This window comes from Phallusia mammillata, chromosome 5 (assembly GCF_965637545.1).
Source record: "Phallusia mammillata chromosome 5, kaPhaMamm4.hap1.1, whole genome shotgun sequence".
NCBI lineage: Eukaryota > Metazoa > Chordata > Ascidiacea > Phlebobranchia > Ascidiidae > Phallusia > Phallusia mammillata.
The window spans coordinates 20,212,006-20,239,535 of NC_137256.1; the positions used below are offsets into that span (position 1 = coordinate 20,212,006).

A 27,530-nucleotide genomic window follows, 5' to 3' on the forward strand; every position below is an offset into this window, starting at 1 on the left:
CGATATTGAGCGGTTTCCGCGACGTCCCGCCCATCCCGCCCATTCAGCGTTTTAGTGTCACCCGTTAAGTTTGGTGTTTGATTGAAAAACAAAACAACCAGAAATCTCATGCCTGCATTTTTTCCATAATCCGGACCACTACTTTGTAAAAATAAGCCAGGTCTGCACAATCACGCATTTTTTGCTAAAATTCTTTGCACTTATGTTTTATCACGCTATGTTGTTAGATTTGCACAACATGTTTATATAATTTTCTTTGGATAAAATCTTCATCAACATATTTGTTTCAATTTCAGAGACTTGCAAAAATGCAAAAATATTAACGTATTTTTTGGCACTTCCGTTTATACTTCGATATTGGACATTATTACTTTTATAATATGTGCGATAATGCTGCTTTACATGCGAAACAATAAGTCGTTATGCATCATTTTGACAACATTATTTGATCAAACTGCGCTCAAAACTTCACGCAGTGAATTCAAACACCAGCAGTGTCAAACAGGGGGTGTGACTTTGCTCCCCTGCTGTGCACAAAATGCGTTGCCCTTTGCTGACATGGTTACGAAATCATATCGGTTATGCATCATGGCTGTGCAAATGTTGACTGAGTGTATATAAGCAAACAAAAACATCTTAATTCGTGGCTGCATGGAATTCTTAAAAAATCAGTTGTCAAACGCTTTTACGATAAACAAGTTGCTCTTTTCTTTTCACTAGAACAAAACACCTTGACAATTTTCGCATTTTGTCTTTTTTTCTTCGTAGCCTACATATCCAATCTTTTTTATATTTCGGTATTTGAATCTTTTTATTTGAAACGAAAACTTTTTGCTGTTCTTTCCGTTGACAAAAGTGGAAAGCATAAACAAGTAAAAGAAAGCTTTGCGTAGGCATTCCACAATCTTGCCTTGAGGCCGGCGCTGATTGCGCCACATGCGGCGCTGATTGTTCCGAAGACGCGCGCTCGTTTTTAGGCACACATCAAGGGTGGTAGTTGCAGTAAGGTGCTGCATGTTTATATGCTGTGTAGAGTCGATTTTTCTCCTTGAAACAGTGCGTTTGTTGATGTTTGCGTGGTTCAGTTAGGTAAGGTATATAACAGGCATAAAATTGCAGTTATGGCGAAAAACATAACATATTTGGGCGAAGTTAGTAACCAAGTTCGAGCCCGAAACAGCCACAGCATAAAAGGTTTATCCTAAACCAAGATCAACATTTTATACATTAGTCATTCTTTTTTTTCGTTTGATACCTAATTAAATGTGCCTTAAAATACGAAAGAAGTCTGCGGTGTTAGCTTAATAGGTAAAACACCGAAAGGTGCTGATTCAAATGATTCACAAAATGTTTCGGACTGGACAACTTTTAAACGACTATTTTTGGGATGTATGAAATCTACGTGACCCATAACTCAGAGGTCAAAACAACATGACATGGGGTTATGTTTTCCGGCCGGCGGGGTTACATCGTGTCACGATATTTGCGAAGATTGTGGACAATTGAACGCACGGATCCAGCAGGGGGCCCGGCGTGCCGATATTCGTTCCATCAATGCTACGTCATTGTACGTTGCCAGGCGAGAAGTATGAGGTCATATTGATTCGGCTGTTATGTGGAACGGCGTTTAATTGGTTTTTGGAGGAACATTAGTTCATTAGAAAAAAGAGTTATTTTTTCCAAGTATAAAACTGGTGGGTTAAAATTATTAGAAGTTATTTTTAACTCCAGTTGTTTAAAGATTGGTATGAGTTAGTCGGCTGAAACTTGGCAAAAACAGTTCACAATTTTATATCAGCAAATTTTGTCATTTTTGGCCTGTGTCAAAAAAAACTTTGGCCTGAAAAAAAAAAAAAAACGTTTTGCAAAGTATATAGAAGAGATAAACTTTTGTATTTGTAGTGTGGCGAATATTTTTTGAAAGAATTTGCTTTGTTATGGGAAAACAATATCGTTTAAATGTCTAACATTGAGACGCAACTTTCATTTTTTATTTTACAGCTATTCAAAGCTTCATGATATTGCTGATGGTTTTGGAAAAGATGAAACTAACAGCAAGCATATGTCTGTTGACTTTGTGGATGTTTCCAACACGGTAAACTATATATCTTATTAAATTGAAATTTAAAACAATCATTATTTACTATTGTCGACCTTTTGCAGTGTTCTTAAGTTTATTTTAATCGACGTTTTACTCTATTTTGTCTCTTTCAGTTCTGATGACGTCACAGCGGGTCACTGGTGCGTCACTAAGCGCACTGTGACGAAAGAATCGGTGGTGACGCAGCGTCAGGAACGGGCTGTGTTGTGTTTGGATCTCTACAAATTCGTACAGGGCGGTTGGAAGTATGACGAGCACAGGATGAAGGTAGGAACCAGTGAACCGTAACGATTCACGCAGTGTCACGTGATAACGCAAAACTTGAAATGATATTTGTGCTTGAAAATATCAAAAATACGTTTAAGCTGCAGACAGTGCGCATTGTTGCTACCTATGAGGTCTCGTCAGTGCAACTGCGTGGTGACGAAAGATATTATATTGGATAGTGTAGCCATCCAATTAAACGTTTGTTAGGTGTAAGAGAAAACTACAAAAAATACGTTTGAATAATAAGGTTTTCTTAACTGGGGTCTTACGCTCAACTTTATGCGTTGTCTATTGTAACATTAAGTGCAGTACAATTTAGTTAAGCAATAAATAATATAATTACGTTTTTCGACAAAAATTTCGTTTAAAATTTGGAGAAAGATTAAAATGGTTTGGGAGAACTGAGTTCAACCCCATTTAGATTCTAATCAAAGTATACATAATACACTTTTCAATTGCACTACTAGTCAAATACAAGATACAAATTCTTTCAGGAGCGACATGGAGATCAGGAGTCGGTGTCAAGCTATTTTTTTAAGGAAGGAGCAGGCGCAGTTTGCTACGTATACATCCCAGAACGAACACTGCATTATAACGTCACTGATGACGTCAGAAGTTGTTGTAAAGGGTGGACAGGAGAACAGTGCAGCACACGTAAGCCATTTTTGCTTGCTTTTTTATATGCGCTGAACAGCATAAAAATGTGAGACAAAAAATATTATTATGTTTATACTTAGGAACACTCTCTATAAACACCGGTTCCTTGGCAGTTATGTTTATGATTAAACATCTATATACCTTTCGTATTTTATGTAAACGCGTACAGTTTATGACACGAAAAAGTAGATGATTATCGAAAGTACAAACATAATCACATAATATGTCGCCATTTATTGCATCATCGTAACAGTGTAGCAGACCACATAAAATAAGTTAATCTCTTTCGTAATCACATAACTAATTAGCCATTGTTAACCTGTACTAATAGTACCTGTACTGTAACATGTAAGGCTTACATTGTAAGCTTAATAGATGAATGTGTCAACCCGTATTATATGCTGTAATACAGTTTTTTAGGATTTAGTGAACGAAGTTATTAAATCTACACTGTTTGTTTATATGTTTTTCAATTGACTTTGTTTATCAATCGCTTTTTATCTAAATCTTTTAGGTCACATACCACTGGGAACATGCTTTTACGAGCACGACTGCTTGACATCAACAAGCTCAACGTCATACCTAATGACGTCACAAAAACATCGCGCGTTTTCTATGGAAGCTTGTTGCAGCCTGTTGGCGGGAAAATCGTGGCGAAATGTTGAAAACGAGTTCGAAAAATGCGAAGTTTGCAACAACAGTTTGTCTGAAATTGAGACACAACCTGGAGAAAAAGGTTCTTTACATTTTTTCCAATATTATCTTACAGTTTTTTCCTTTTCTTTTGATCAAAGTTGTTGACATTTTACTGTTTCAGCTGAACAGCGACGAAGCTGCGTTTTGTGGGGCAAAGGTCACGTGCATGGATTTGGCGGAAAATCCCGAACTATGTCAAGCACGTGTGCTCAAAGATTGGCTGCTTCTCATGACGGAAGTTGGTAAGAACAAAACCACCAAGATTTTAGCATAATTTTTACTAATAAATAATTTTGTGTGATTCATGTAAATATGGTTTTACAGGTGAATGCATTTAGCATAATTTTCACTAATAAACAATTTTGTGTGATTCATGTAAATATGGTTTTTACAGGTGAATGCAAAAAGCATGCTTGGGAACCCACTATTTGCGTTAAATAAACTTTTCCGTATTTACAGGTGGATTGATGTACAGCGGCACAATTGCTCTTCGACCGAAGTTGTGTGCCCTAAGACCGCTCGAATTTCATTCGCTGATGACGTAATCATTACGCTGTCGGACGATTACGTCTACCTAGATGACGTAAAGATTTCTTTAACCTCCACGCAAAACTATAAAGGTGCGTAGCACTTGGGATGATATGTTGGTGTAAACTGAATGTTAAGTTTAAATGGCTGACTGCATAAAGCGGGTTAAGTAAACCAATTTTACTCAAACTGCGTCGTTCTTATAATAGACCACACCACATTCATTCGCAGGTGTCCTGTTAAGTAAGAACAGCAATTTTTTAACTCTCGTATCTCCGAACGGAATAAAAGTCAAATACAGCAAAGAAGTTGTTGTCGTCACCACTGATGACGTCAGTAATGGACGAGGACTTTGTGGTCACCTGGATTTCGTCGAAGATTTGTTTGTCCCAGGTAATTTAACTTTATTCCTAACCAACTAAGTATTGAATAAAATTACTTGAGTAATAAGTATTCGTATCTAACATTTTTAACAAAAACTTCTGTACAGACTTTAAAACTATACAATTTTTATAGATGTCATCAAATCAGGTGAGAATAATGCAACGACCCCTCCCCGATTTTCATCACGTGATTGCCGAAGCGTGGACGTGACGTCATACGATGAAGAATGTCCCCAGGATTCGAGACATTATGAAATGTCGCATGCGGCTTGTCGCTTTCTGATTGACGATGACGCGTTCCGCAAATGCCACCGTATTTTTGACGTCACCCCGTTCTATGACGTGGGTTCAAAGGATCTTTTTAACCATTGTTTAATAGCTTATATATATACATATATCTACCACTAAGAATAAATCCAATGTATCAAACTTTTAACATTGTATGTTGCAATACAGGCGTGTGTACAGTCTGTCTGCAAAAGCATGCTTGCGACCAATCCAAACCACGTGATGCAACGATGTCAGGTGGCAACTGCTTACGTTCTCAAGTGCGCCGCCAGTGGTGGTCACGTCGAAACTTGGATGGAAAGAATGAACTGCTCATGGTCATGCCCTGACGGTCTGGAATTTCGGGATTGCGTCACTACGTGCCCCATGACGTGTGACATGCCCGACGGCGACTCCTCCCCATATTGTCATGACGACTGCACACCCGGATGTCAGGTATATACGATTTGTCCACATTTTATAAAAAATCTTTCCAACCGAATTTTTTTACATTAGTGTCCGAGTGGCAAGCTGGTGCACCGTCAGTTGCGTGATGATGACGTCATCGTGACGTGTGTGACGTCAGACTCGTGCCCGTGCAAGCATCGCGGCCGCTTTTACCAACGTGGTTCCGAAATTGCTGAGTCCTGCAACACTTGCCGTTGTGAGAAGGGCGGCACGTGGTCTTGCTCTATCAATCAGTGTCAAGCTGTGTGTCACGTGATTGCTGCCACGCATGTTCTAACTTTTGACGACGCCAGGATAACTTTGCACAACAATCGCTGCCCCTACAATATTCTGTTACAAACGGAACACCCAACTTTGACCTCTATTCGGGTTGCCATGGATTTAGTGACGTCAAAATCAGACACTTACCTTTATGACGTCAACGCTGTGCACGTCACAATAGGCAACGATGAGGTGAAACTGAAGCGAAACATGGAAGCCACTATTAACAACGTGGAAATGAAATTGCCATTTAGGTATGAGTCACTTCTATTTAAACCTAGTTTTTTGTTCTGTTATAAATGCACTGGCCTCAAAAGTTCAATTGTAACAAATCTAAAACCATACACTGTTTTCTAAAAGGTTTGCATTTTCGTAAAAGGCACCTACTTTATCTCATTCAAATAGAATCAATAAAGCCTAATTTGCTTTTCGTCTTCGTTGAATGTTTCTTTTACTTTTTGGTGCTCAGAAACAAGTTGTTGTCCGTGAGACACGCCACAACACAATCGTTCATTGTGAGATCTCTCGGCTTTCAACTGGTTTGGATTCCTGAAACTGACACAATAGATGTGACCCTTGAGCCGATTTATTCCAATAAGGTAAAATGACTTTTGTTTGAAATGTACACCTTAGCACTATGCCTTCATTTTTCATAAAAAATCTCCACAAAACATTAAATTTGTCACAAAAAATTATTTTCACTAAAATTGCTCATACAAATTATCAAAATCTATGTGTATAAGGTTTCAAAAATACAAGAGAAGTTTTGGATTAGACTTTTGTTCGGCAACTACGTATCTTTACCATTACCCAATTTTCCCCAGGTTGTTGGAATCTGCGGCAACTATAACTGGAAGCCGAGAGACGACTTTACGACACCAGAGGGCGACGTTGAGACTGTTGCTGAGATCTTTGTGCAGCATTTCCAGCTGACAAGTTCGTACATTTGATTTACCTACCTATGACGTCATACCTATTTATGAAGTCACACCTATTTATGACGTCATATCTACTTATGACGTCATGCCTACAGTTGACGTCATTTAGCGTGTGTACAAACTAAAGGACACACTTGATCTTTTGCAGGTAGCGGAGAAAAGTGTCCGCTAAGCATGGACACTGATGACGACATGATGACGTCAGATCCCTGCTTGACACACACGCAGAAACGTGAAGAAGCCATGCGCGTATGCGGGCTGTTTTCTAGCGACATTTTCAAGGTATTTACAAAGCAGTTTAGCAGGCCGCAGGCCATGGTTGGGTTTCAACTTGTGCCATCGTCTGATGTTCGTAAGGATGCGGGTTCAAATCTTAACAAGTCCGCACTTATGGGTGTTTATTAGATTGGATTAGCACGTTTCTTGCATTTTGTTCGTAAAATCATAGAAGTATGTATTTTAGCTACATGTGATAAGCAAGACAAATGACTTGTGATGCAAGTCTTAGTTTTACGATGCAATTATCAACCGAAGTCCTTTGTCTGATTTTGTTTCCAGAAAAAAAAATGCATATTAAATGATGAAATGCTTATGATGCACACGCAGAAAATCTATTACGTGTGGAGTATTCAATACCAAAGATAAAACAAATGAAATAAATTTAAAACGCGACTCATACATTTCTAATGTCTATAGGATTGTCGTTCAGTAGTAAATGAAAAGGAATACAGACAAGCCTGCTATTATGACGTATGTTCTTCAATCGACGTCACACCTCGATCAGCGTGTCGCTCCATGTCCGCTTACGTCACTGCGTGTTTGCAACAGAGCGACGGCGATATGACGTCACCAGCTATGACGTGGCGTCGACACACTGATCTTGATGGAGCGTGTGGTAAGTTTTATGTGAGCATGTATACGCAAAATACATTTCTATGGTTGACCGAAAGTTGGCATAAACCATTATGGGCCTCATGTCAATTCTAACATTTATCTTAGTACGCCTGGCGTGGAATGATTTATACATAAGTATGCCTGGTCTGGACGCTTCGGGGCTGTATTCATCTTAACTGATACTAGTCACTCTGGTGATCCCCTACTACTGAAACGTGCAGCGTACGAGACAGGCAACGGTGCTTGTAATTCGACTTTCGACGGGTTCACCACTGTGCCTCTGTAGCTTAGTTGGTAGAGCGCTAGTCCCGAAACGACTCCTGTCGTGGGTTTAAATTCCACCGCCGGCTAGATTTTTCTGGTCTGTGCCTTGCAATATGGGAATGCTTGGGCCTGGCGTACTATGAACGTTTACTTTACATTTGTATATCCGTTGTTACAGTTGCAAATGTTGTGTGTGGTTACCAGTTTAAATAGGATGTAGTATACAATAATCGATAGCAAATAAACAAGTTTAAAACTGTAAATTTTCTACAAAAACTTTCACAGACGTGATGTGTCCTTCCTATCTGAACTTCAACGAGATCCAGCCCGTAGCTACGTCATCGTGCCATGACGTCAGCAGGCCCATGCCCAGTTACGGCGACGCGGGTGAGCGGACGATATTTTATCCGGGTTGCTCATGCCCACCAGGATACAGATTATCCGCTAAAGGCGCGAAAGAGTCCATTAACCCCGTCATGGAGTCAGTTTCCCGAGGTGAATTCAATTGGTCGAAAGCAAACTGTATCGCTTTGTGATTGGTTGAAATATAATGAAGTTTTTTTTTCAAATTAAATGCAGGCGGAAACACAATTAACCTGATTTTGTACTGTTTTATCCAACAAAGTTCTTTTAATAGGCCTTTCCAGTCGCGGATTTGATCTGTTTGGAGAAGATGCGACGTGCGTTTCAGTGGATGAGTGCCCGTGTTTTACACGTGATCAGGATTTTCAAGCTGGAAGCAAAATGAAGACTGGTTGCGTTGAATGGTGCGTATTATATGGTCTAAACTTTGGTGTTTCTATAAAGTAATCAAACAACAATCCTTCAATCCATTTGCACACGCTCTTTTGAATTTGAACAAACTTATTGGGGAAAATATATCAGATAAATAATTTGGGCTTTCGAAATAAGCGAATGATTTTTGGATACAGAATTTTATACGTATATCACAAGTTAACATTAAACGAAAGTCTGTCTGAGATATTCTTCTGGCAAGTCGTTGTACAATTAATTCGACCTATCTCTGAACAAATGCACATGGATAGGTTGTATTCATTGGTCAATGGCGGTTGCCACATACTTCGAAACAAAGCAGCCATCTTGTATTTTGCTTCACAAGTTGTTTGTTTAATTTCACCTACCATTATACCCCATATATGTTTACTCCGATTTTTGTTTTACACCAAAGTGATGACGGCTGAATTGGGTCTACAAATAGTATGATAGGACCTCTGTTTCGATACTACGCGTTAACACGCCTGGCTAACCAAGATTTTGCTGAAGGTTTTTCATATTAAAGCAAACAAATTTTATATGTATGTATATGCAGGATTTTTTCTGAATTTTTTTTTCACGGGGTTCGAACCCAGGACCCACCAATAGACAAAAACTATAAGGGTCGGGCGCCTATAAATTTTGAGACTTCAATCTTACAACCTAATTTATCACCCCTTCGTATTTTACAGCATTTGCATTGCCGGTAAATGGAATTGCTCATCAGAGATGTGTGGCGCCACTGTGCGGTGTCCTAACAATTTGCAATACAGCAGCAAAGTGACGATATGCGACCGTAGGACGTGTGAAAGTTTAGGGAGGACCGCTTTAATGCAAGATGCAGGGGACTGTGACGACGAACTGACTTTCGAAGGATGCAAATGTCCCGAAGGAATGGTCATTGAGGTTTGTGACTTCCTAAAATTTTGTTGCGCGTAAGTCTGCTAAAGACGTTGATTGCTAATTGATCCCTCTAAATGCCTAGAACCACTGTACATAGCATTCTGATTTAAAAAAAAACTGGTCATGACGTCACATGGTTGAATAATACGACTCTAGTTAAATGATGCTTTGTTGGGTTGCTTGTTTTATTGTAATCTCACCTGAATGCAATATGGCCACATAAGTCCGCTGTGTTGCCAGGTTGAGCTTATGTTGCCCAATTGGGCTACTTTTTGAAATTGAGTTGGGTGTTGCGCCTTTTTGGGCGGGTTTTTGAATGACATTTCTGCCTGTGTCATTGATAGTAGGGATCAATTTCAATTTTGTTTCAAAGCTTAAAAAGTCGTTTACGTGAAATTTGCTTGAGCAATTAGGACTTGTTTAAAACAACGCCTGCCTAAATACATTTTACTCAAAGAAAAACAAAATTCATCAGAAAAGAATATAACCCATAACCTAGTATTAAAGGCCCGGCCATTCTCTTTTTTAAGGCTCGGCCTTCTTTGCGAATTAGAATTTGGAAGAATCTGAATTAAATCGCACCAACCCATAAAACAAAATCTACAACTTGTTAACCAGCATGACCAAACCTTCTTACATCAAACAAACATGACTATTTGCTGTTGTTCTGTTGTCACATATAACTCGCATAGTTTGAAATTGTAAAATATGAGCGCTATCTCTTTTATGACTGGGACAGCCTTTTAATATTTGCTTTCATGTCGTACACGGTTTTAATCTGCTATCTTGTTCCGGGCGGCGGGAAACTATTTAATACACGGCAGCATTTGACATGGTCTCTGTTTGCAGAAATTTCGAAACTGCAACGTTTAATTTATTTTGTAGAACAAAATTTACAAGTCGGGCAATGAAAGCGAGACAAGACGCCAAAAGCAAACATAAAAAATATTTACACACCAAACAATTGAAAGTTGGTCCCTAGTGATTTGTTATATGATAGCTTTGCAATGGTAAATGATGGTTCTCAACCGGCTTTAGGCATTCACATATACTAGCTTTTTCCCGTTATGCAAGTGTAAATGTGCTGACAAAATGACCGATTAAATGTCAATGGTTGACTACATCAAGCTTGCTTGGCAACCCGCTTCAAGCATAGTTGCGTACGTTACAATATGGTACCAAGTGGTTGCCTGCGTTTGTGCACATGCAAGTTTTTCAGTCAAGTCATAATCAAAGCGCCACAGTTGGCTACATAAACGTTAGTAGATCCGGTTTAAGCGTGTTAAGCGTCCATGTATAACAAGCACTACAGATGACCACACAAAAAGCACCAACGAAATATACCCTTAATAATGCAAAAATTTTACATGTAGCAAGCGCTTTGGTTGACTGCACGAATCTCGTTTGGAAACCCGTTTAAGCAAGGTTACTAGTTTCGTTGAAAAGAGTTGCAGTGACGCACGCCGATACGTCCAGTTGCCAAATTACGTCATAGGTGACATATTAAACGCGCCACGGGAGCCATCCGTTGATGCCAAATATTGTTTGCTTGGAAATAGGCCTCGTTAAAACGTTGCGGAAACCAATGAATGATTTTACAACATTGTACTCTAAGGAAGTTGGAAAACTACCAAGTGCAGTTTAAAACACCCAGATACACTTAACTTGTTAAGAGTAACGCAGTTTGACTTTGTATAAACGCTGTTTTAAACACCCACTTTTTACAAACAACCAACAGTGGTGTAAAATTTATTCGCCTCTACCAAGCGTTTTGCGTGTTTAATTTGAAATACGCCAAATCGGGTGTCTGCGTTTTAGGGGTGCAATTAGCACCTCATTTATTCTATGGGGTTTGGGGGTACGAAGAATAGGTACTCGCTTACCTGACAAAATAAAAAAATGAGGGGGTTTGGTACCTACACACACAATTTTTCAATGAACGTGCCAATAGCGCACGAATAGCCCAGAAGAGAAAATATAACTGCAATATCCAGTCAGAACTCAATTGCAAACAATCTGCGGCTAGAAATATTTAAACCTTTCAACGCATTCTTTGTTGGGCGGTTTATGCCCAAATGTATATACATGTATTTATGAAAGGTGGGCGCATTATATGAAAACTATTCTTTACCTCCCTTGTAGGAAAGTTCAATTGTTACTTCATCCTCATTTGGTGTTGGCAATTGGATTTGGTCATTAGTACTGGTTAAATCCGGTTTAAACTGGAACCAAGGGGCTTCTGGCCCAAAATCACCCCATATTACTTTTAATGACCACTTGCTGTCTTTCTTGATGACGTTAAACATGACATCAAACTTTTGGTCGTCTTTTTGGATTACGTATTTAGCTGTGATGGAATCCGACTGGCCAGGTCCAATTCTTACGATTTTATTTCCGTTTCCCGCGATTTCCTCAGGGAAAATTCCGCCCTCGGCTCCCTTGTCGAGTTGCCATGGATACGGTGTCATGTTGCTCAGTTTAAAACAAACTGTGACGTCATTTGCGGGCGTGGGGGGTGCGGCTGACTTTTCTGCGAACAGAAGTTGGTCAAAATAGGCTTAAAAGTGATTTACAAAAACTTGCTTAAAATTCAATCGAAAAAAAACAAAACACAGATCTGCGAAAAAATGTTGAACATTTGAAAGCAAAAAGTAAAATGCAAATGATTTGGAAAAGTCGTAGTAAAAATGTTGCTTGCCTGTGTCATTAAATGGTGTTTAAAATAAACTTGTTGCCTAGAGTCGTGTCATACAAAAACGTTTTCGATATTGACGCCAATTTAACTCAAACCGAATTATTAAGCATAATTCCACCGAGAATGAAACGGAAATGCTGCGACTCGCCAGGGACTTTGTGTTTTTTTAAATTTATTGATTTAAACTGTTGCCAAGCGCAAGAAGTCACGTGACAAAAACAAATGAAAAGGGTTGCTAGGACTAGCTCTATCCAACCAAGCGAAAAAAAAATTTTGAACCACTCTCCGAATTGGTTTGTGCTTTAAACATGTTTTATATTTAAACAGTTTGTTGAATGTTTTGCGTTCTATATTGTACACAAAAAACGTGCTGCCTTGATCTAAAGTAATATCCATGCTCGTTAACTGGTTCGGCTGTGTATAGTAAAAATGTTTCGTCTTCAATACTTTGCTCACTTGTCTTGACGGGAGAAGTAGTTCCCAGTCTGTGAAATTGTTCTGGGGCACTTGCCACCTCTTGCTTCTTCTTATTCTTAGAACCAGACAACTTGTATTTGGACGATTTAAAAAAGTTCATTTTTTTAAGAAATAAGATACAACGTTTAATTTACAATGACTGAAAAAAACGCATAGTTTTTATATCGGTTCTCAAAAAGCAAAAGTTTTCTAACATTTTCGCAAAAGTGGCCAGTGTAAGTCTATTATTAAATCGCTACGCAACCCGTTTTTGTGTCACCTTAGCTATGTTACCACAATAAACGCGGTTTCATACCTTACATTCGATTCAAGCATTTTTAACTGAATTTGATTGAGCAATGTAGCCCCTAAATAACTTCAAAGCTTTTTCGCAGTTTTGTATGAATTTTATTATTTCGAACTTCTATAAATTACGTATGCCCTTCAAAAGAAAGTTACTTCGTAATCTTTTTCTACAAGAAACCTTTACAATGCTGATTATAGTTTTACAGCTTTGGTAAGCGCTTGCCCTTATTGCTTTTAATACATAATACACATAAACCTACAATAATCGGTACCTCAATTGCTCAATATACCGAAGGCAGTGTCAACCCAGCGTTCAAACACTTCAGTCTCAAGTATCTACGACTTAAAACAACTTTAACCGCCCTATTGGATGTTGTTATGAGCGTCGGGACAGACAAGTACTTTATCACGGGGCCGCCCCAAATCCGCTACTCTCATTCCCCATGGCAAAGAAGCACTTGAGCTCAAAGACGGCTGACCAAACTTCTGTTGTGCTAATATTGTCCTTCGGGGCGTACTCTAGCTCCATCTTTATGCCCACGAGGACATTTTAATGGCTCTAAATCACGGTTTGCTTGTTGGAACTCAAAATAAATTGCGTCGCTGAATTTAAGATAGATTGTGATACGATGGTTTATGTGGTAATGTGAAGTTATATATAGCTGACTTTTCAATTGTACACATGCTAATTTTGTTGCTTATGCCAAATTTATTCAAATAAAAAGCCCATTGTGATTTTGACGCTTAACGCTGTGATTTGTAAAGGATTTATCAAAATTTAAACAGCACGCGCCTGATAAAATATTTAACAGCGGTTTTGCATCGAACGGCATTTTTCGCGATTGCTGTTGACAACACTGCTTTACATAGAACACAACCGGCAGATTTTGAATAAATCTAACAGATTTGCTTTTAGCCTTTATAACAAACATGCGAAATTGCATTGATACGGCTGGCTGCGCTAAATTTGTTAGATTCTAACCGAATGTTCAACAATGACTGGCTGTAGTCAGTTGACTTTTATTGATAACCTATTAGCCAAATGCAAACACGTCCCACCTGTTCCAGCACACATATGGAACCTTTTTCCCAATGACGGAGGCGTCAGTACTAACCACAAGTCCTAACCTATTCTTATGTGTTATAAATTGCCTCTACCCATAAACTTTATCATTTCGACCTCGCCCGAAATCCCAATAGGTCTTGGTACTCGGTTAAAAGTTAGGAGAAAAGTGAAATGAGTTTTCAAAGGAGTGGCCTATGAAATGTCTTGTCTTGTAGCATAAGGCATAAAATAGATATTGCTTCTTAAACTCCGTTAGAAGACTCTTTCAGCTCTGGCAGAATTCTGTTGATTGAAGCACGAATTTGAACATGGATCTTTGTGACAAGTTTTTAGTGTCAAACGCTATATTCTCAGACCCTTTTCCCACGATAAGAAATATTTTTAATAAAATCACGCATTTTAGGACTTGTTTTAACCTTTTGTCTGCCTTAAGATTCATTTCAACTAAAATCGCTCAGTCTAACATATTCTTATTGCCAAACTTTCAATTTATTTGGTGAGCCGGCCATCGACTTGTTTTAACGCTGATCTCGACATACATTATGTAATAGTCTAGGTTTGTTCATGTCACAATGCTATTTATAACTGAAGCCACAAAGTTCCTCCCGCCCAACTATGTAACCACTATAACCAGGCAACCCAAACCAGCGATCGACTGAAACCTTCACACTGCCATAAATCACAGAGTTATACGACGCAATGACATCGCATAAAAGCGCTAAAGCATTAAAACTAGCACTTAGGTGCTTGTTTGTAACCACCAAGTTTATCTAAAGGCTTTTATAAGCTGCTTTTACAACTCTATTTTGATTACAGGGTTATCTGCCAGATGACTTGTATTTAGTAAATGCATTTAGTTGCAAACGCTGTAACAATCGCTGCTGTTATTATCGAAACACAGTAACACAACTGCAGGTCTTCGAGGCAGGATCTAGGTAGTAAATGCACCCATTTAATCATTACATACAAACTAACTGGCACTAGTGTATTTTGTTTAAGCTATGTTTAGGTATGTGTCAAGTATTAACTGTATTTTAGGTTGTAAAAGCCAATTACAAACACATACTGTGACCAAAATTTGCCTTACAACAAAATAACTAACTTTGTCGCTGTTGACTGCACTCGCTTGTTCAAATCTACTATCAATGAGCATCAATAAATTATGTAAAGATTGCATTTTTAAACAAGACAGCAAAACATATCTTTCCAATTCCTTACGACTGACATCGGAGTGTCTTGCTAACCAACTTGTCTGAGCCTGCATGTTTACTCTTTCCGACGGTCTTATGTTGACATTTCAAGACATTGACATATTGGTTGAATGATTTTCTCATTTATACCTCATGCTCCATTACGCCATGTCTAAAATTGTTCGGTTTCAATTATCATTGGTAAACATCAAATTGAGGGCTATGGATTTCTATTGCTAAATAATATTTGTTTTCTATGTTGCCTGTATTCTTTTGTGAGAACACAAACAGTGTTCAAGACAACTGTGCAAACACGCGTGGTTTTAAAACAGGTTGAAATAATTACCTGTGTTTACTTTTAATATATTTGATAGGTATATGTGTTGGACGTATTAGGTATATGTATTTCTATTTGTGGCATGAAACCCATGGAGATAGGTTTTATTAAGTCAAAAGTTGGAAACCATTTGCTTTTTACTTTTCAGAATGACAGATGCATACCAATCGAAGAATGTCCTTGTTTACATGCTGGTAAAACGTATAAGACAAACGAGACCATTCAAAGAGACTGCAACCAATGGTAAGAAACTGTTGTTTCAAAAGATAAAAAAACGGCTAAATATAATCAACAATTGTGAAGTGCATACGAATTAATTGTTCGTGCAAACTAAACTGTTTACCACAATTTCGAACAAACATTTCAAAAACAATATTATATTATAAAACAATATTATAAAAAGGTTCCTAAAATATAATAGTTTTAATGAATAACTAGCATGTACACACTGGCTGTAAAAAACATAGGTATCAACGTAACAGTAATTTTACAATGCTCTTGCTTTTCAGCATTTGCAAATCCCGAAAGTGGCACTGCACAGAAAACAAGTGTTCGGCTCATTGCGTTGCTATGGGAGATCCACATTACAGCACATTTGACGGTGCTCAGTATTCCTTTCAGGTAAAACCATATGTTTTCAAACCCTATTAAGACGTCTTAGATTAGACCTTGTACTCGCTTTATGGCCGTGTTTATGGCTTGGTTTGCCCACCTGCTGTTCCACTCACAAATTAGGGGACTGTTTGTACAACAAGCTAAGCCCGTGAATGGAGTTTTACCACAACTATACGACAGTTTAATAACGGACTGAACAATGGCATTCAAATTTGTAGGTACATTAAATGCAAATGGTGTAAAACTTGTCCAAGACGCTTGTTTTATTATCTTCAACGACTGTGTCTGCCTGAAGCGTTTTAACAACAACACATGTACATCAACAGTAACGAAATATTGCTTAACAGTTATCTACACAACACAACTTGCGTTAATGTGCTGCAAATGTTGCAATACAATTTATCTTCTCAGAGATTCTATGTGAATAAGGCCCTGATGATGCCATATAGACCAAAATGCATAGTTCTTTTTACCTAGAACTGACTGACTGACTGACTTTGATTTAACCAAGGGTTTAACTTTTAATTCTCTTTTCAGGGTGCATGCAGTTACGTTCTGACTAGAGAACGAAGCGGTCTGTTCTCTGTCACTGCTGAGAATGTCCCTTGTGGTGCCACCAGGGTCACGTGCACTAAGTCTGTTTACGTCACAGTGGGTAGGTCTAATAGATTAACTTGGAATTCTTATCACAAAACCTCTTGACAACACTAATTTAGTCCTAGACAGTCCAATTGAACCATTCATGATGTGTTTAAAACTTAAAGCAATCTCATTGAATTCGAAAGGCTCTCTGTGAGATACACAAGATAGAGAACACAATTCTATTCGTAGTGCGTAAACCTTAAATGTCATATTATTCTAAAAACCAAAAAGTCAAAATGAACATGTAAATAACAGACACAGACCGTAGCTGCGAACGTATAGATTCGGGCTCCAATCCAATAACTCTGAAACTACAGCGAAAATGTTTTCTTTGTTTTCTAGCATCAACCGTTATTCATCTCCTTCGCGGCAAGCGAATCACAGTAAACGGAGCGCCGATCGCGCGTTTGCCCAGGCGATACGGAAACGATGACGTCATGGGCGGTGACGTAACGTCCATGGCTATTGATCGGGCCGGAGTGTTTGTGGTTGCTAGCTGGCCGAACTTGGGTCTTTCCGTGTTTTGGGACGGAGGTAAAGTAAATCATAACTAATGAATTAAAAAATACTTACAACCTAGGTAGAACTTTTTCAGTAACGACACAATCGAATTAAATTGTTTCACTAATTAAAATTTAATGCACTGTAGCCAACAGAAATGTGATGCAGTAATTAAACACGTAACAGTCTTTCAATGGCTTTTTTTGTACACCTTCGTTGAACAAAAAGTGGTTTAATATTTAGGCTACACGTTAATGGTGGGAACGTAGAGAATTTTGAAATTGCAGTTTTTTAAATCGTAGTATTTTATCTTTACTAGGGTCTGACTGTTTATTTAATCCATGTCATACTTAGGCACTCGGGTCGGTATTCAGTTGGAACCAAGACATATGGGAAATGTCTCGGGTCTGTGCGGTAACTACGACGGCAGTCCGGCAAACGACTTCACAACCAGACAAGGCTCCATGGAAACCATGACGTCATCATTTACTAATAGTTGGAGGGTGTCACCAGTCTGTTCCGAGTCTACTGACGTAATAGGGTCGTACTTGAATCCTTGTGAGGTAAAATTTGTTGTTGTGGTTTGCTGAATTTTTTTAGTAATTTGTGCAATATATAGTTAGGGTATTTGCAGCTTGTATGGCGTAATACTGATGATTTCATGTTGCAGGCGAATGTGCATCGAATCGGCTGGGCGCGACGAAAGTGTTCGATAATATCGGTCGGTCAAGTTTTTGCCCACTGTCGTTCGGTGGTTCCCCACGACCGATACTACCAGTGGTGTGTGAATGATGCCTGTGCTTGCGATGGCGGCGGAGATTGTGAATGCGTGTGTACAGCGGTAAGTCAAGTTATTTTGTCTGTTTTGAAAGAATATGAATATGGGCTACACAAAGGCCACTTTTCCTTATTGTTTAGGATATTTTAAAGTTTATATCTACTTTCGACATTAGTAGCTACTTTTTGCATCTCATGCCTCCTATAAAAATTTGCTTAGTTATGTTTTTTACTTTCAAGGCATGCTCCTTCCTGTTAAACAAATTACAAAACTGAAGAAATAATGTTTGTAAACCATTTTGCTGTCTAGTAAAGTATTTTGGCTTTGTACAGGTCGCAGCTTACTCACACGAATGTAACCGAAATAACGTAGCCGTCCGTTGGAGATCTCAAACGTTCTGTCCCATGCAGTGCGACGGTGGCCAGGTTTACATGGCTTGTGGACCTGCTTGTCAAGAAACCTGTCAGCTCCGAGGTTTGTATTAATAAATATAGTTAAATGGGTCGTGCTATTTTTCCCTTCCTGAAAGAAAGCTATATATTTTACATTTAATTTAAATATGTAGCGCCAAAAATATCATTCGCACATGTTTAGTGACCCATTTGTTTCTGCTGGCACAAATAGTTTTGTTGCTATTTGCCAAAAAAGTAATAATTGGTTGACAAATATGTATTTGTCAGTAAATCAAGAAGTATATATGTTTTTTTCGGGTAAAAATATCACCAGAAAAACATTTTGGAAACTTTTTAGGTCAATCGCTTGGACGCCATTGTTCGGATTTGCCTTGCGTTGAAGGCTGCTTCTGTCCAGCTGGATTTGTCATGCATGGCCAGCGGTGCGTGAAGGACACGCAATGTCCCTGCTTTTTCGAAGCGGGCGAATTTGCAGCAGGAAGTTATTTGAGCAAAAACTGTCAAAATTGCACTTGCCAAGCTGGAGAATGGAGTTGTTCGGTAATAAACTTGTTTGTGACGCATGAATAAAACGTAGAACGTTTTGTTGAAGACTGTATGAGTAAACAGTGCAGTAAGCATTTCTACGGTAAAGTTTGCATTTTTTATCTGACATATTTGTATTGCAAAAGCAGTAGTGTTTAGTTTATTTTCAAATTTAGTGTTTAAATTTGAAGCTTTCTTAGAGGTTGTTTTTTAGCAACTGTCAAATCTAACACATTTTCACTGTCGCTTTTTTACAATTTTGTTGTCGGACTTCTGTTAATCTTGCTATTTTAACTTACCAGGGCGATGTATGTGACTCATTACTGCCCGCATGTGATTCCGAACAATACCGCTGCGCTAACGGTTTTCAGTGTATTTCGAAATTATGGCGATGTGATTTTGAACAAGACTGTCTTGATGGTTCGGACGAGATCGGATGCAATCGGACAACTTCGGATTGCCTGGGAATTTTTGATCACGTGTGTGATGAAAATAAATGTCTTCAAACCTCTAAAATGTAAGTATATTTAGATACCACAAGAACTAGCGTTTGACGAAAACTTTGCAATTAGATGTGACGGCGTATTTGACTGTGACGATCTCAGCGACGAATTGGATTGTGACGTCATTGTAGGGCCTAACACAACCACTTGTGGCGCTACACAGTTCTCATGCGTCAATGGAAAATGTATTTCCGGATTTCTGGCTTGTGATGGAAAATTCGATTGCGGATTTGGAGACTATTCAGACGAAAATAATTGTGTACAAGTATGTTATTAGATTTAATTTGTTTGCAAACAAGTTCATTTGTACATCATTCTTATAGAACTGCTCAATTCTTCACCAATTCACTTGTGACAACGGTTCGTGTATTTCGCGCATCGCTTATTGCGACGGCAAACGGGACTGTGTGAACGGCGAGGATGAGATTTCTTGTTTTTGCCCGCCAACACAATTCACCTGCTCCGACGGGGGGTGCATCGATCGCTTTATGTTGTGTGATGACGTCGAAGACTGCATGCAAGGTAGGTGACGTCATGCAGTCGTGATGTAACAATCACAAACAATTGGAAATTTAATCTTAACGTCAATTTAGGCGAAGATGAGTTTGGGTGTGAGGTACAAACAACTCCGTCTACAGCTAGTACTACAAGCCCAACATTAAACACCACACCTACTCCCAACACTGGAAGTAAGTAAAGTTTGCATGCATGTTTTTAAACTAGTTAACTTGCTATTACATAAAAATTTCAATACAGCGTGGTAGTCCTGCCATATAGTTTTCGCAAATCCAAAATTGTGTTAGACTTCATCATTTAAAAACTGTGACTTTTTTGTTATTTACGGCCTAATGTCCTTTTCGTTTCAGGCTGTCCACAGTTCCACTGCGACGATGACGTCACGGTATGTGTGCCATGGAAACGTGTATGTGATGACGTCAACGACTGTCGCGACGGTTCAGACGAGACCGAGTTTTGTTGGAGAGGGTGTCGTGAGGTAAATATGAAACAGTTAAACTACCGACAAGAAGAAATATTTTACCACTTTTCTTCGCATAATACGGTGTGCACTATGGGTTGATAGCATCTAATAGTGATTTTATTCGAAGTTTACACAACAATAAACCATCATTAGTTAATAGAATTATTCCTACAATAAGCGTAATACCGAATAAGGACCAGACTACCAAGTATTTTCACGCTTTAGTGTAGACTAATAGTGACTTTATAACTGAAGGCATGAGCTTATACGGACCAGCCTATATGCTTTTCGAACGTCGAATCGTAACACCCCTGTCTGTTGCTGCCTATGTTCCTCATTGAATACATTTCCCAACATTTTTCAGGGCGAATTTTCGTGCGACAACGGCGCGAGGTGCATCGACGTTCGGTTGCTATGCGACGGTTTGAACCATTGTGTGGATAAGTCTGACGAGGTTGAGGAATCTTGCGGAATGCGAAACAAGACAACGCATACCTGTGAAAGGTTTGTGTCAAACGATTGCTTTTGTTTACAACCCCTTGCAATATAACGTAAATTACTTATTGTTAAAATACATGATCGAATCATAATTCCTTTTTGAGCTGAAATTTTCAATATAAAGTCCTTGTGTCATTAGTTAAATCGAGTCAAATTGGGTCATCCTATAACTGTAACTCGGGTTAAATCGAGTTTTCGGAAGATTTACTCGCATTCACGCGAGTCAGCGTCTCTATTTACATTGTGTGTTATTAATGTAGTTTTTTCAACACTCGACCATACTTGAGTCTTCAACTCTCTAACTAAACGAAGACTTTGTAGAGCATGGAGCGTTTCGTAGGAAACTATTGCAAATAGCCAAATTTGCGGTTAGCCCTAAATTTTTCTCGACCTTTATCGTGCCAAGGCGAAATGTATTTCGATTTTATAATTTTAAAAATTTGTAGCAGAATTTAAAACGCTGTTAAATCCTGCTATAAACTGTCAAATCTATTTTCTAGTGGTTTCACATGCGGAGATGGAGTCTGCATCAACGGAAGCATGGTTTGTGACGGCATAACTCATTGTTATGACGCGGATGACGAAAGGGACTGTCCTGATGACGTCATCGTTCCGACAACACCCTTTACTATAGGTAAGCTATATTATACTTTACCAAAATTGCTTTTTGCGCCAGTTTTATAGTCAAACAATATGTTGTGATATTGGTGATAACTTAGTAATTCGTTACGCTTGACTGCACAAAGCGTGCATGTAAGCCAACTTGTATATAGTTTTGGCTGTATGGTAGGATATTGGTATAGAACAATTTTGGATAAAGGCACCGATTTTTTTTAAGATCCCACAAGTCCTGCACCTGCTACTGAATGCAATGGATACATTTGTCTTAACGGAAAGTGCATCACACTCAACAAGGTACAAGCGTTTTCAATAATGACATATTTGTTATAGTTATCACTGTTTTAATCAAATACACTTGTGTATATAGAATGCAACTCGGTGCTAGCGTTTCCAAGATTTATTCAGCATATACAAGTCCGTGTATAGTGTAATTGTTTTGTTCTGAGAATACTTTTATAGTACATCTCGCCCCCAATTGGCGAAAATCCCCAAAACACCTTATTATTGTTTGTCGAAATCTAGTTATTTGCAAGTTTCGCTATTTGCATCTTAAGTAAAAAAATATTGCAGTTAATTACATATTCCTGTCAAACGCCTAAAAAAAACTTGCTTCAGGTTTGCAATGGTATGGACGAATGCTTGGACGCTCAGAAGTCTGCAAACGATTCGATGACGTCATCAATGATTGTATTGCGCTACACGTCATCAGACGAAGCTGGGTGTTCGACATGGAGTGAATGGGGAAACTGGGGTGAGTGCCAATCAGCCAAACTATATTATTGTGCTAAATTGTTACAAATTGAGATAGATATCTTTGTGTACTCATTCTATTGTTACAATAGCTACTTGCAGTACTCATGACTGACTACTCCTTATCTGATTACAATTACTCGCTACTCGCTATCCGCAAATCATTACTCGTTACTAGTCATCCAGTGCCAATTACTGAATACTCATAATCTGCTGATCATTACTCGCTGCCTGCAATCGAATACTCGTTACTAAGCACTCGCCAGCCACTAATCATTACTGGCTACGCGGACTCTCTTCTCATTACTGTCTACTCATTCCTCAATACTCGTTACTCGCATATCATTACTCTCTTGCAATCAACTACTCGTCGTTGGCTACTCGCAATCGACTACTCAATTAAATCCACACTCAATACCCGACTACACAATACACAAATCCAGTTTGCCATACAGTACCCATTACTGACTACTGGTCATCGTCTATACTTGCGAATTGCGACTGATGACTTTTACCACCCTTTTCTAATTGTCACGGATTTTTGCAGGATCCTGCAGTCAGACTTGTGGTTCCGGAATCCAACAGCGCAATCGTACCTGCTCACCAGGCCGTGACGAACAAGGTCGTGTGATCAGTGGTGACGTAGACCCTCTCAAAGGCCAATGCCAAGGTCGCGGATCTGCTACAAGGCCATGCTTTGCAGAAGTTTGCCAAAGTAATTCTTGCTAATATTATCATTGTGTGTTAATTTAACCAAAAAGGTTCTGTAAAGTAAGTTATAGCATAATGACGAATATAACGGCCCAATAGACATAAAAGCGACATGCTTAAGTTTTCAAACGTTTTGGCAAATGCTAGTGCCATCATCAGTGAATACAGGGGCCACATCAGTTACACCCGTTTATAACCACTTGAGTCACACATAAGATTGATAAAACGGTGCAAACAAGCATCGCATAAGAACGATAAAAAATAGCAAGCCTAATTTACACTATTTGAATTTTAGAGTAAAATCGCTGCTGCAAAAGGTTTTTAAAAATTTTCACCATTTAGACAAAACACATACTTTGACTGAGTGGTCTCTCTGGTCGTCATGTGACGTAACTTGCGGTGGTGGATTGAGCTCAAGGTGGCGCTCGTGTGCTGACGGAAGCACAAACTGCACAGCGGCGCTGGCTGTGGGAAGAAACCGAATTTATGGAATTCCTATGTTGGAAATCAAATCTTGCTCTGAAGACATTTGTCCAAATCAAAAATGCGCAGGTAATTGTATAGGTTTTGATAAAAGCTTAAACATTTATTGATATGAATATTTCACTTTTTTTCTTTATCGGAATTTGAGCAGCTTGGTTGTTTAAAAATTCCCTCTGAAAAAAAATAAATAAAAAATCAAAGGAATGTAATTTAGGCTCAAAGTCATGGGTGGGGCTCATGTCATAACGCCAGATTTTCAATCGGTTTTTATGTTAGAAGTAGTCAGTGAAAAGCATTTGACCAAATCAAGTCACATTTTTCGCATTTTACAATCAGTTGTACGGCTTCAAGTGTTGCAACGATGCTCAAACTGTGTCGAGCATTTTTATCTGCAATCTAAGTCATGTACAATCCAATACCAAAGGTTTGCTGCTAATTTTCCCCACAGTTTTGTATTCGAATCCAGTCATTTCGGTAAAACAATATGAACTTACAGGAAACAAAATTTACCACAATTGCGATTCTGATGCCTTGGACGTTATCAACCCTTGTCCGTTGACGTGTCGTGATTACGTCAGAGGCGGTGACGCGTCGTGCGTGACGTCATCGGTCGGGTGCAAGAGCGGCTGCTTTTGTCCTTACGGTCACGTGCTTAGCAACGAGACCAGCGACCAGTGCGTCCCAGACAACGAGTGCCCATGTTACGTTAACGGACAAGTAAGTATGAGTTGTAGTCTATAACCTGTTGAAAAAAGAACTAAAATATAAACAAATTATAAACAACGTACTATTGGTGTTTCGCAAAATTCTTAATTCAAAGTTTTCCTAAAAATTCGACTCTCTGTTTAAATATGGTTACGAATTTATAAATTTAAAGTTTATTTGAAAAAAACATAAAACCGAAGTGTTTAGGGAATAAATATATACTGGTAAAAACACTTTTTAGGGTGAAAAGCAGCCAAACATTTTAAAAAACAAAACCAAATCAATTCTAATCTGATTCTTTCTTTCTTTAAACCATAAAGATTCCCAAGGTTTAAAAATCTACTTGTAGTTGTTTTTTCTGCCATGTTCGTGGGACCGGTTAGGGTCCAATAGTTGCTAAAACAGCCTTAAACCATTTTTAAAATAAACCTTTTGGGCAAAAATCTATTAAAACAATATATTTAGTCTATTTTAAGAAACCGATGTCTTCATTGCTTGACATGCGTTAGTAGCAACTTGATATAGATAAGTGTTAACTGGATTCGGTCACTTATTTTACGCTTGTAACATGACCTTGTTATAAACCTATTTTCAGGCTTTTGAAATTGGCGAGGAAGTAAGGAGAAAAGAGCTTTGCCAAATATGTCAATGTTTGGGCGGTGGTCGGTTGGGAGAATGTGCCGAAGACCCGAATTGTGATGATACAGCACTTTGTGGGTGGACCGACTGGTCGGATTGGGGACCATGTTTTGGACCATGCGGGGTCAACGGCGTCCAGTGGGCCTTTCGGTCCCCGTTGCACCCGAGTCGGTAAGAGTGAAGTCTAAACTCGATAAAATAGTGGTACTCGTACCGTAGCGAGTAGTAGCACCCGAATATTTTAAAAATATGTTTTTGTAACCTGATATTTCATAGGGAGCAGTAACACAAAATACTCGTACCTTTCAAAAAAATAATCGAGTTTTGTATCTTTCGTAAAAGTTATGTCTAAATACGAGTCGTGTCGAGTACTTAAAACCCAACGTTGTGTCGGGCGTAGTAGCAGACGATACTCGAATATCTTTGGTAAATTTTGTAGCCCGAGTAGCGATGAGTACTTGTAGCCTGGTATAACGGGGAGAGTAGTAGCACAAGATAGTCGAGTTTTGTATCTACAGAAGATGTTATAGCCAAATACGAGTAGTTCTGACGGCGACGAGTATTTGTAACTCGACATAACGAAGGTAGTAATATCGTACCGTACCGTACGAATTAATGTTTTTGTCCGTATTTTTTTTCTTTTTCTATCTAACGCTGGTTTGTGAGACGCGTTTGGTCAAGAAAGAGTGCTTTAAATTTATTCAAATTTTGAGAGATGTTAATTAATAATCCAAATTTGATCCTCCTGAAGTTTGACTCCGATGGACCCAGCGGTTCACCCACAGGTCCCCAAAACGTAAAACTTTTTAAACGACTGTACTGACTACCGAAAGAGTAGTCGGAACTCCACAAAACGAGTATCAACAAAATTTGTGCTATTCTGTGGCAATATACCAACACTCATTAAATAACAAACGTTTATTGTTGTTTCCCTTGGAAAAAAATGTTTGAATTCTATATTTCACCACTCTACTAGTCTCACTTATAAGCACAAAAATGTTGTAAAACTTTTCAGATACGGAAAACCGAGAAACTGTCGTGGTTCATACCGAAAATCGAAACGCTGTCCGACGTCAGCTTGTCCCACCTGTGACGTCAGCAAAAATGTGACGTCACTAGGCAATACATCTGTGAAGTCACGTAAGATAGGAGAGCAGTGGCGCCATGGCTGGTGCGACTTGTGCGCATGCGCGGAAAACGGAACTGTTACCTGTCGACGGTAAGCTTAATACGAATTGGTTGTTCAGTACAGTACACTATATCTAAGGTTTAAAAATGTGATTTGATTGTTTTCTTGAGACTAAAGGCGTATATTCGCAAAGTCAAAACATGTCTGCAATAAAAGGTAAATGCCCACTTCAGGTGTGGTGCTAAAATCGTGTCTTATGTTTTAACACTGTTGTTAAAAAGGGAACTATCCTTTTTAGTTTCCCGTATTGTTAGCTTTTGGAAAGACTATTTTACTAAGTGTAATGCAATAACAGATTACAGGAATCAGCCTTTGTAGCCTTTACTTATCGAATGTACAAAATATGCTCAAAAAGAGCGGCAGACGATCGGCGTCAGTGTAATTGAATACCACGGATTCTTGATGTTGACTTCCAAATAATTTCTGCAAACAAAAGATTTGTATACTGTTTCTCTACTGTAATTAACTGCTGTCTATTCACTGGTCCTCAACAACACGTAGTGTGTCTACAGCTAAACAGACAAAACCTGCAGAAAACCATAAATGATTCCTCTCATTTTTGATAGGTATTGTGAATATTCAACTGTTGGATGCCCGGATAACGAAACACTGACACAACCTGAAAATGGTTGTTGCTACTGTCAATCATTCGTATCTAGCACAGGTGTGTATAAAAAAATGTTGGTCTTCAATACTTTGTAGTAGCCTACTCCTTTCTTAGTTTCATTGGCGAATAACTACGAAAAAAATACAATAATTCAAATTTGTCAAAATATACGGATAACGAGTTATTTTCAAGTATTACATAGTAGTTGAGGCATACAACACTTTTTCATTGCAGCGTTAACCGTCACTATGACGTCAGCAAGCAACATGATGACGTCATCAAACGTCTTGAGCGAGTTGCTCACAAGTCCAAGCACTGTGCACGTTACTACCACAATTGGACAACGTCTACTGGAAGAGGTAATGTTTTGCGGTAATAACAGACCAAAGAAAGCTACTCTTGTATTTTCAGTAACTGTTTTTTTGCTTTAAAGTTCACAACAGTCAGCTCCACGGAACTGACAAGCACCACAGCGCCATCTTGTGGACAAGGCGAATTCAAGTGTTTCATATCTCGGGAATGTATCAACAGGTACAGGGTTGGTTTCTAGTGTATGTTATGGAAATCTATACAAGATATTTTGGAAGTAACTATTTTAAACACTATGGTTGGCATGTATATAAAAGGTCATGAAACACTGAAAATTGCGTTACCGTAAACCAAGTTTTCAATTTTACTTTTTAAATACTGTATTCCAGTGTTCGAACCAAACTTGTAGGTTCGGACTTGAGTCTCGATAAAACGGAATTGATTCGGGCATGAGTTTATACTCAACATCATTTTTGCCTCAATTCGGGCTATCATTGTTTCGAAAAAAAATCGTTTATGCCGGATTTCAGGCCTTTACTTTCGGACTTGCACGTTAGTTTTAGGTCCGCTTACAACTGATCAGCTTACAACTCCGGTACGGTTCCATATTG

The 27,530-nt window shown here is 38.7% G+C and overlaps 2 protein-coding genes across 3 annotated transcripts in view; one reads left to right on the forward strand and one right to left on the reverse strand.

The window, feature by feature from the left end:
* Positions 1–1,009: 1,009 nt before the first annotated feature.
* The window catches only part of LOC145227814 (SCO-spondin-like), a 44,773-nt gene continuing 18,252 nt past the window's right edge, over positions 1,010–27,530 (forward strand). Inside the window, exons 1-43 of the mRNA XM_080092732.1 lie at positions 1,010–1,089; positions 2,002–2,095; positions 2,215–2,368; positions 2,863–3,022; positions 3,540–3,761; positions 3,843–3,963; positions 4,181–4,341; positions 4,481–4,642; positions 4,766–4,974; positions 5,089–5,355; positions 5,416–5,882; positions 6,098–6,227; positions 6,453–6,564; positions 6,715–6,848; positions 7,263–7,461; positions 8,010–8,219; positions 8,362–8,491; positions 9,191–9,404; positions 15,600–15,694; positions 15,961–16,072; positions 16,604–16,721; positions 17,051–17,242; positions 17,564–17,772; positions 17,880–18,050; positions 18,320–18,461; positions 18,738–18,940; positions 19,228–19,442; positions 19,498–19,693; positions 19,752–19,950; positions 20,022–20,117; positions 20,295–20,422; positions 20,772–20,911; positions 21,406–21,539; positions 21,744–21,820; positions 22,142–22,277; positions 22,824–22,991; positions 23,330–23,539; positions 23,967–24,187; positions 24,771–24,985; positions 25,830–26,033; positions 26,570–26,667; positions 26,845–26,969; positions 27,044–27,141. Of these exons, the coding sequence (XP_079948858.1) occupies positions 2,016–2,095; positions 2,215–2,368; positions 2,863–3,022; positions 3,540–3,761; positions 3,843–3,963; positions 4,181–4,341; positions 4,481–4,642; positions 4,766–4,974; positions 5,089–5,355; positions 5,416–5,882; positions 6,098–6,227; positions 6,453–6,564; positions 6,715–6,848; positions 7,263–7,461; positions 8,010–8,219; positions 8,362–8,491; positions 9,191–9,404; positions 15,600–15,694; positions 15,961–16,072; positions 16,604–16,721; positions 17,051–17,242; positions 17,564–17,772; positions 17,880–18,050; positions 18,320–18,461; positions 18,738–18,940; positions 19,228–19,442; positions 19,498–19,693; positions 19,752–19,950; positions 20,022–20,117; positions 20,295–20,422; positions 20,772–20,911; positions 21,406–21,539; positions 21,744–21,820; positions 22,142–22,277; positions 22,824–22,991; positions 23,330–23,539; positions 23,967–24,187; positions 24,771–24,985; positions 25,830–26,033; positions 26,570–26,667; positions 26,845–26,969; positions 27,044–27,141 (7,034 nt within the window). The 5' untranslated portion in view covers positions 1,010–1,089; positions 2,002–2,015. The remainder of the gene's footprint in view (positions 1,090–2,001; positions 2,096–2,214; positions 2,369–2,862; positions 3,023–3,539; positions 3,762–3,842; positions 3,964–4,180; positions 4,342–4,480; positions 4,643–4,765; positions 4,975–5,088; positions 5,356–5,415; positions 5,883–6,097; positions 6,228–6,452; positions 6,565–6,714; positions 6,849–7,262; positions 7,462–8,009; positions 8,220–8,361; positions 8,492–9,190; positions 9,405–15,599; positions 15,695–15,960; positions 16,073–16,603; positions 16,722–17,050; positions 17,243–17,563; positions 17,773–17,879; positions 18,051–18,319; positions 18,462–18,737; positions 18,941–19,227; positions 19,443–19,497; positions 19,694–19,751; positions 19,951–20,021; positions 20,118–20,294; positions 20,423–20,771; positions 20,912–21,405; positions 21,540–21,743; positions 21,821–22,141; positions 22,278–22,823; positions 22,992–23,329; positions 23,540–23,966; positions 24,188–24,770; positions 24,986–25,829; positions 26,034–26,569; positions 26,668–26,844; positions 26,970–27,043; positions 27,142–27,530) is intronic.
* On the reverse strand, positions 10,238–13,597 carry LOC145227815 (uncharacterized). 2 transcript variants are annotated; one of them, XM_080092733.1, is made up of 2 exons: positions 12,544–13,597; positions 10,238–11,931 (listed from the first exon to the last, which is right to left on the reverse strand). In XM_080092733.1, the coding sequence occupies exons 1-2, from the start codon at positions 12,671–12,673 to the stop codon at positions 11,522–11,524; spliced, it is 540 nt and encodes a 179-aa protein (XP_079948859.1). In that variant the 5' UTR covers positions 12,674–13,597; the 3' UTR covers positions 10,238–11,521. The 2 variants fall into 2 exon arrangements, with proteins under 2 accessions (XP_079948859.1, XP_079948860.1); XM_080092734.1 differs by having other exon boundaries at positions 12,553–13,593.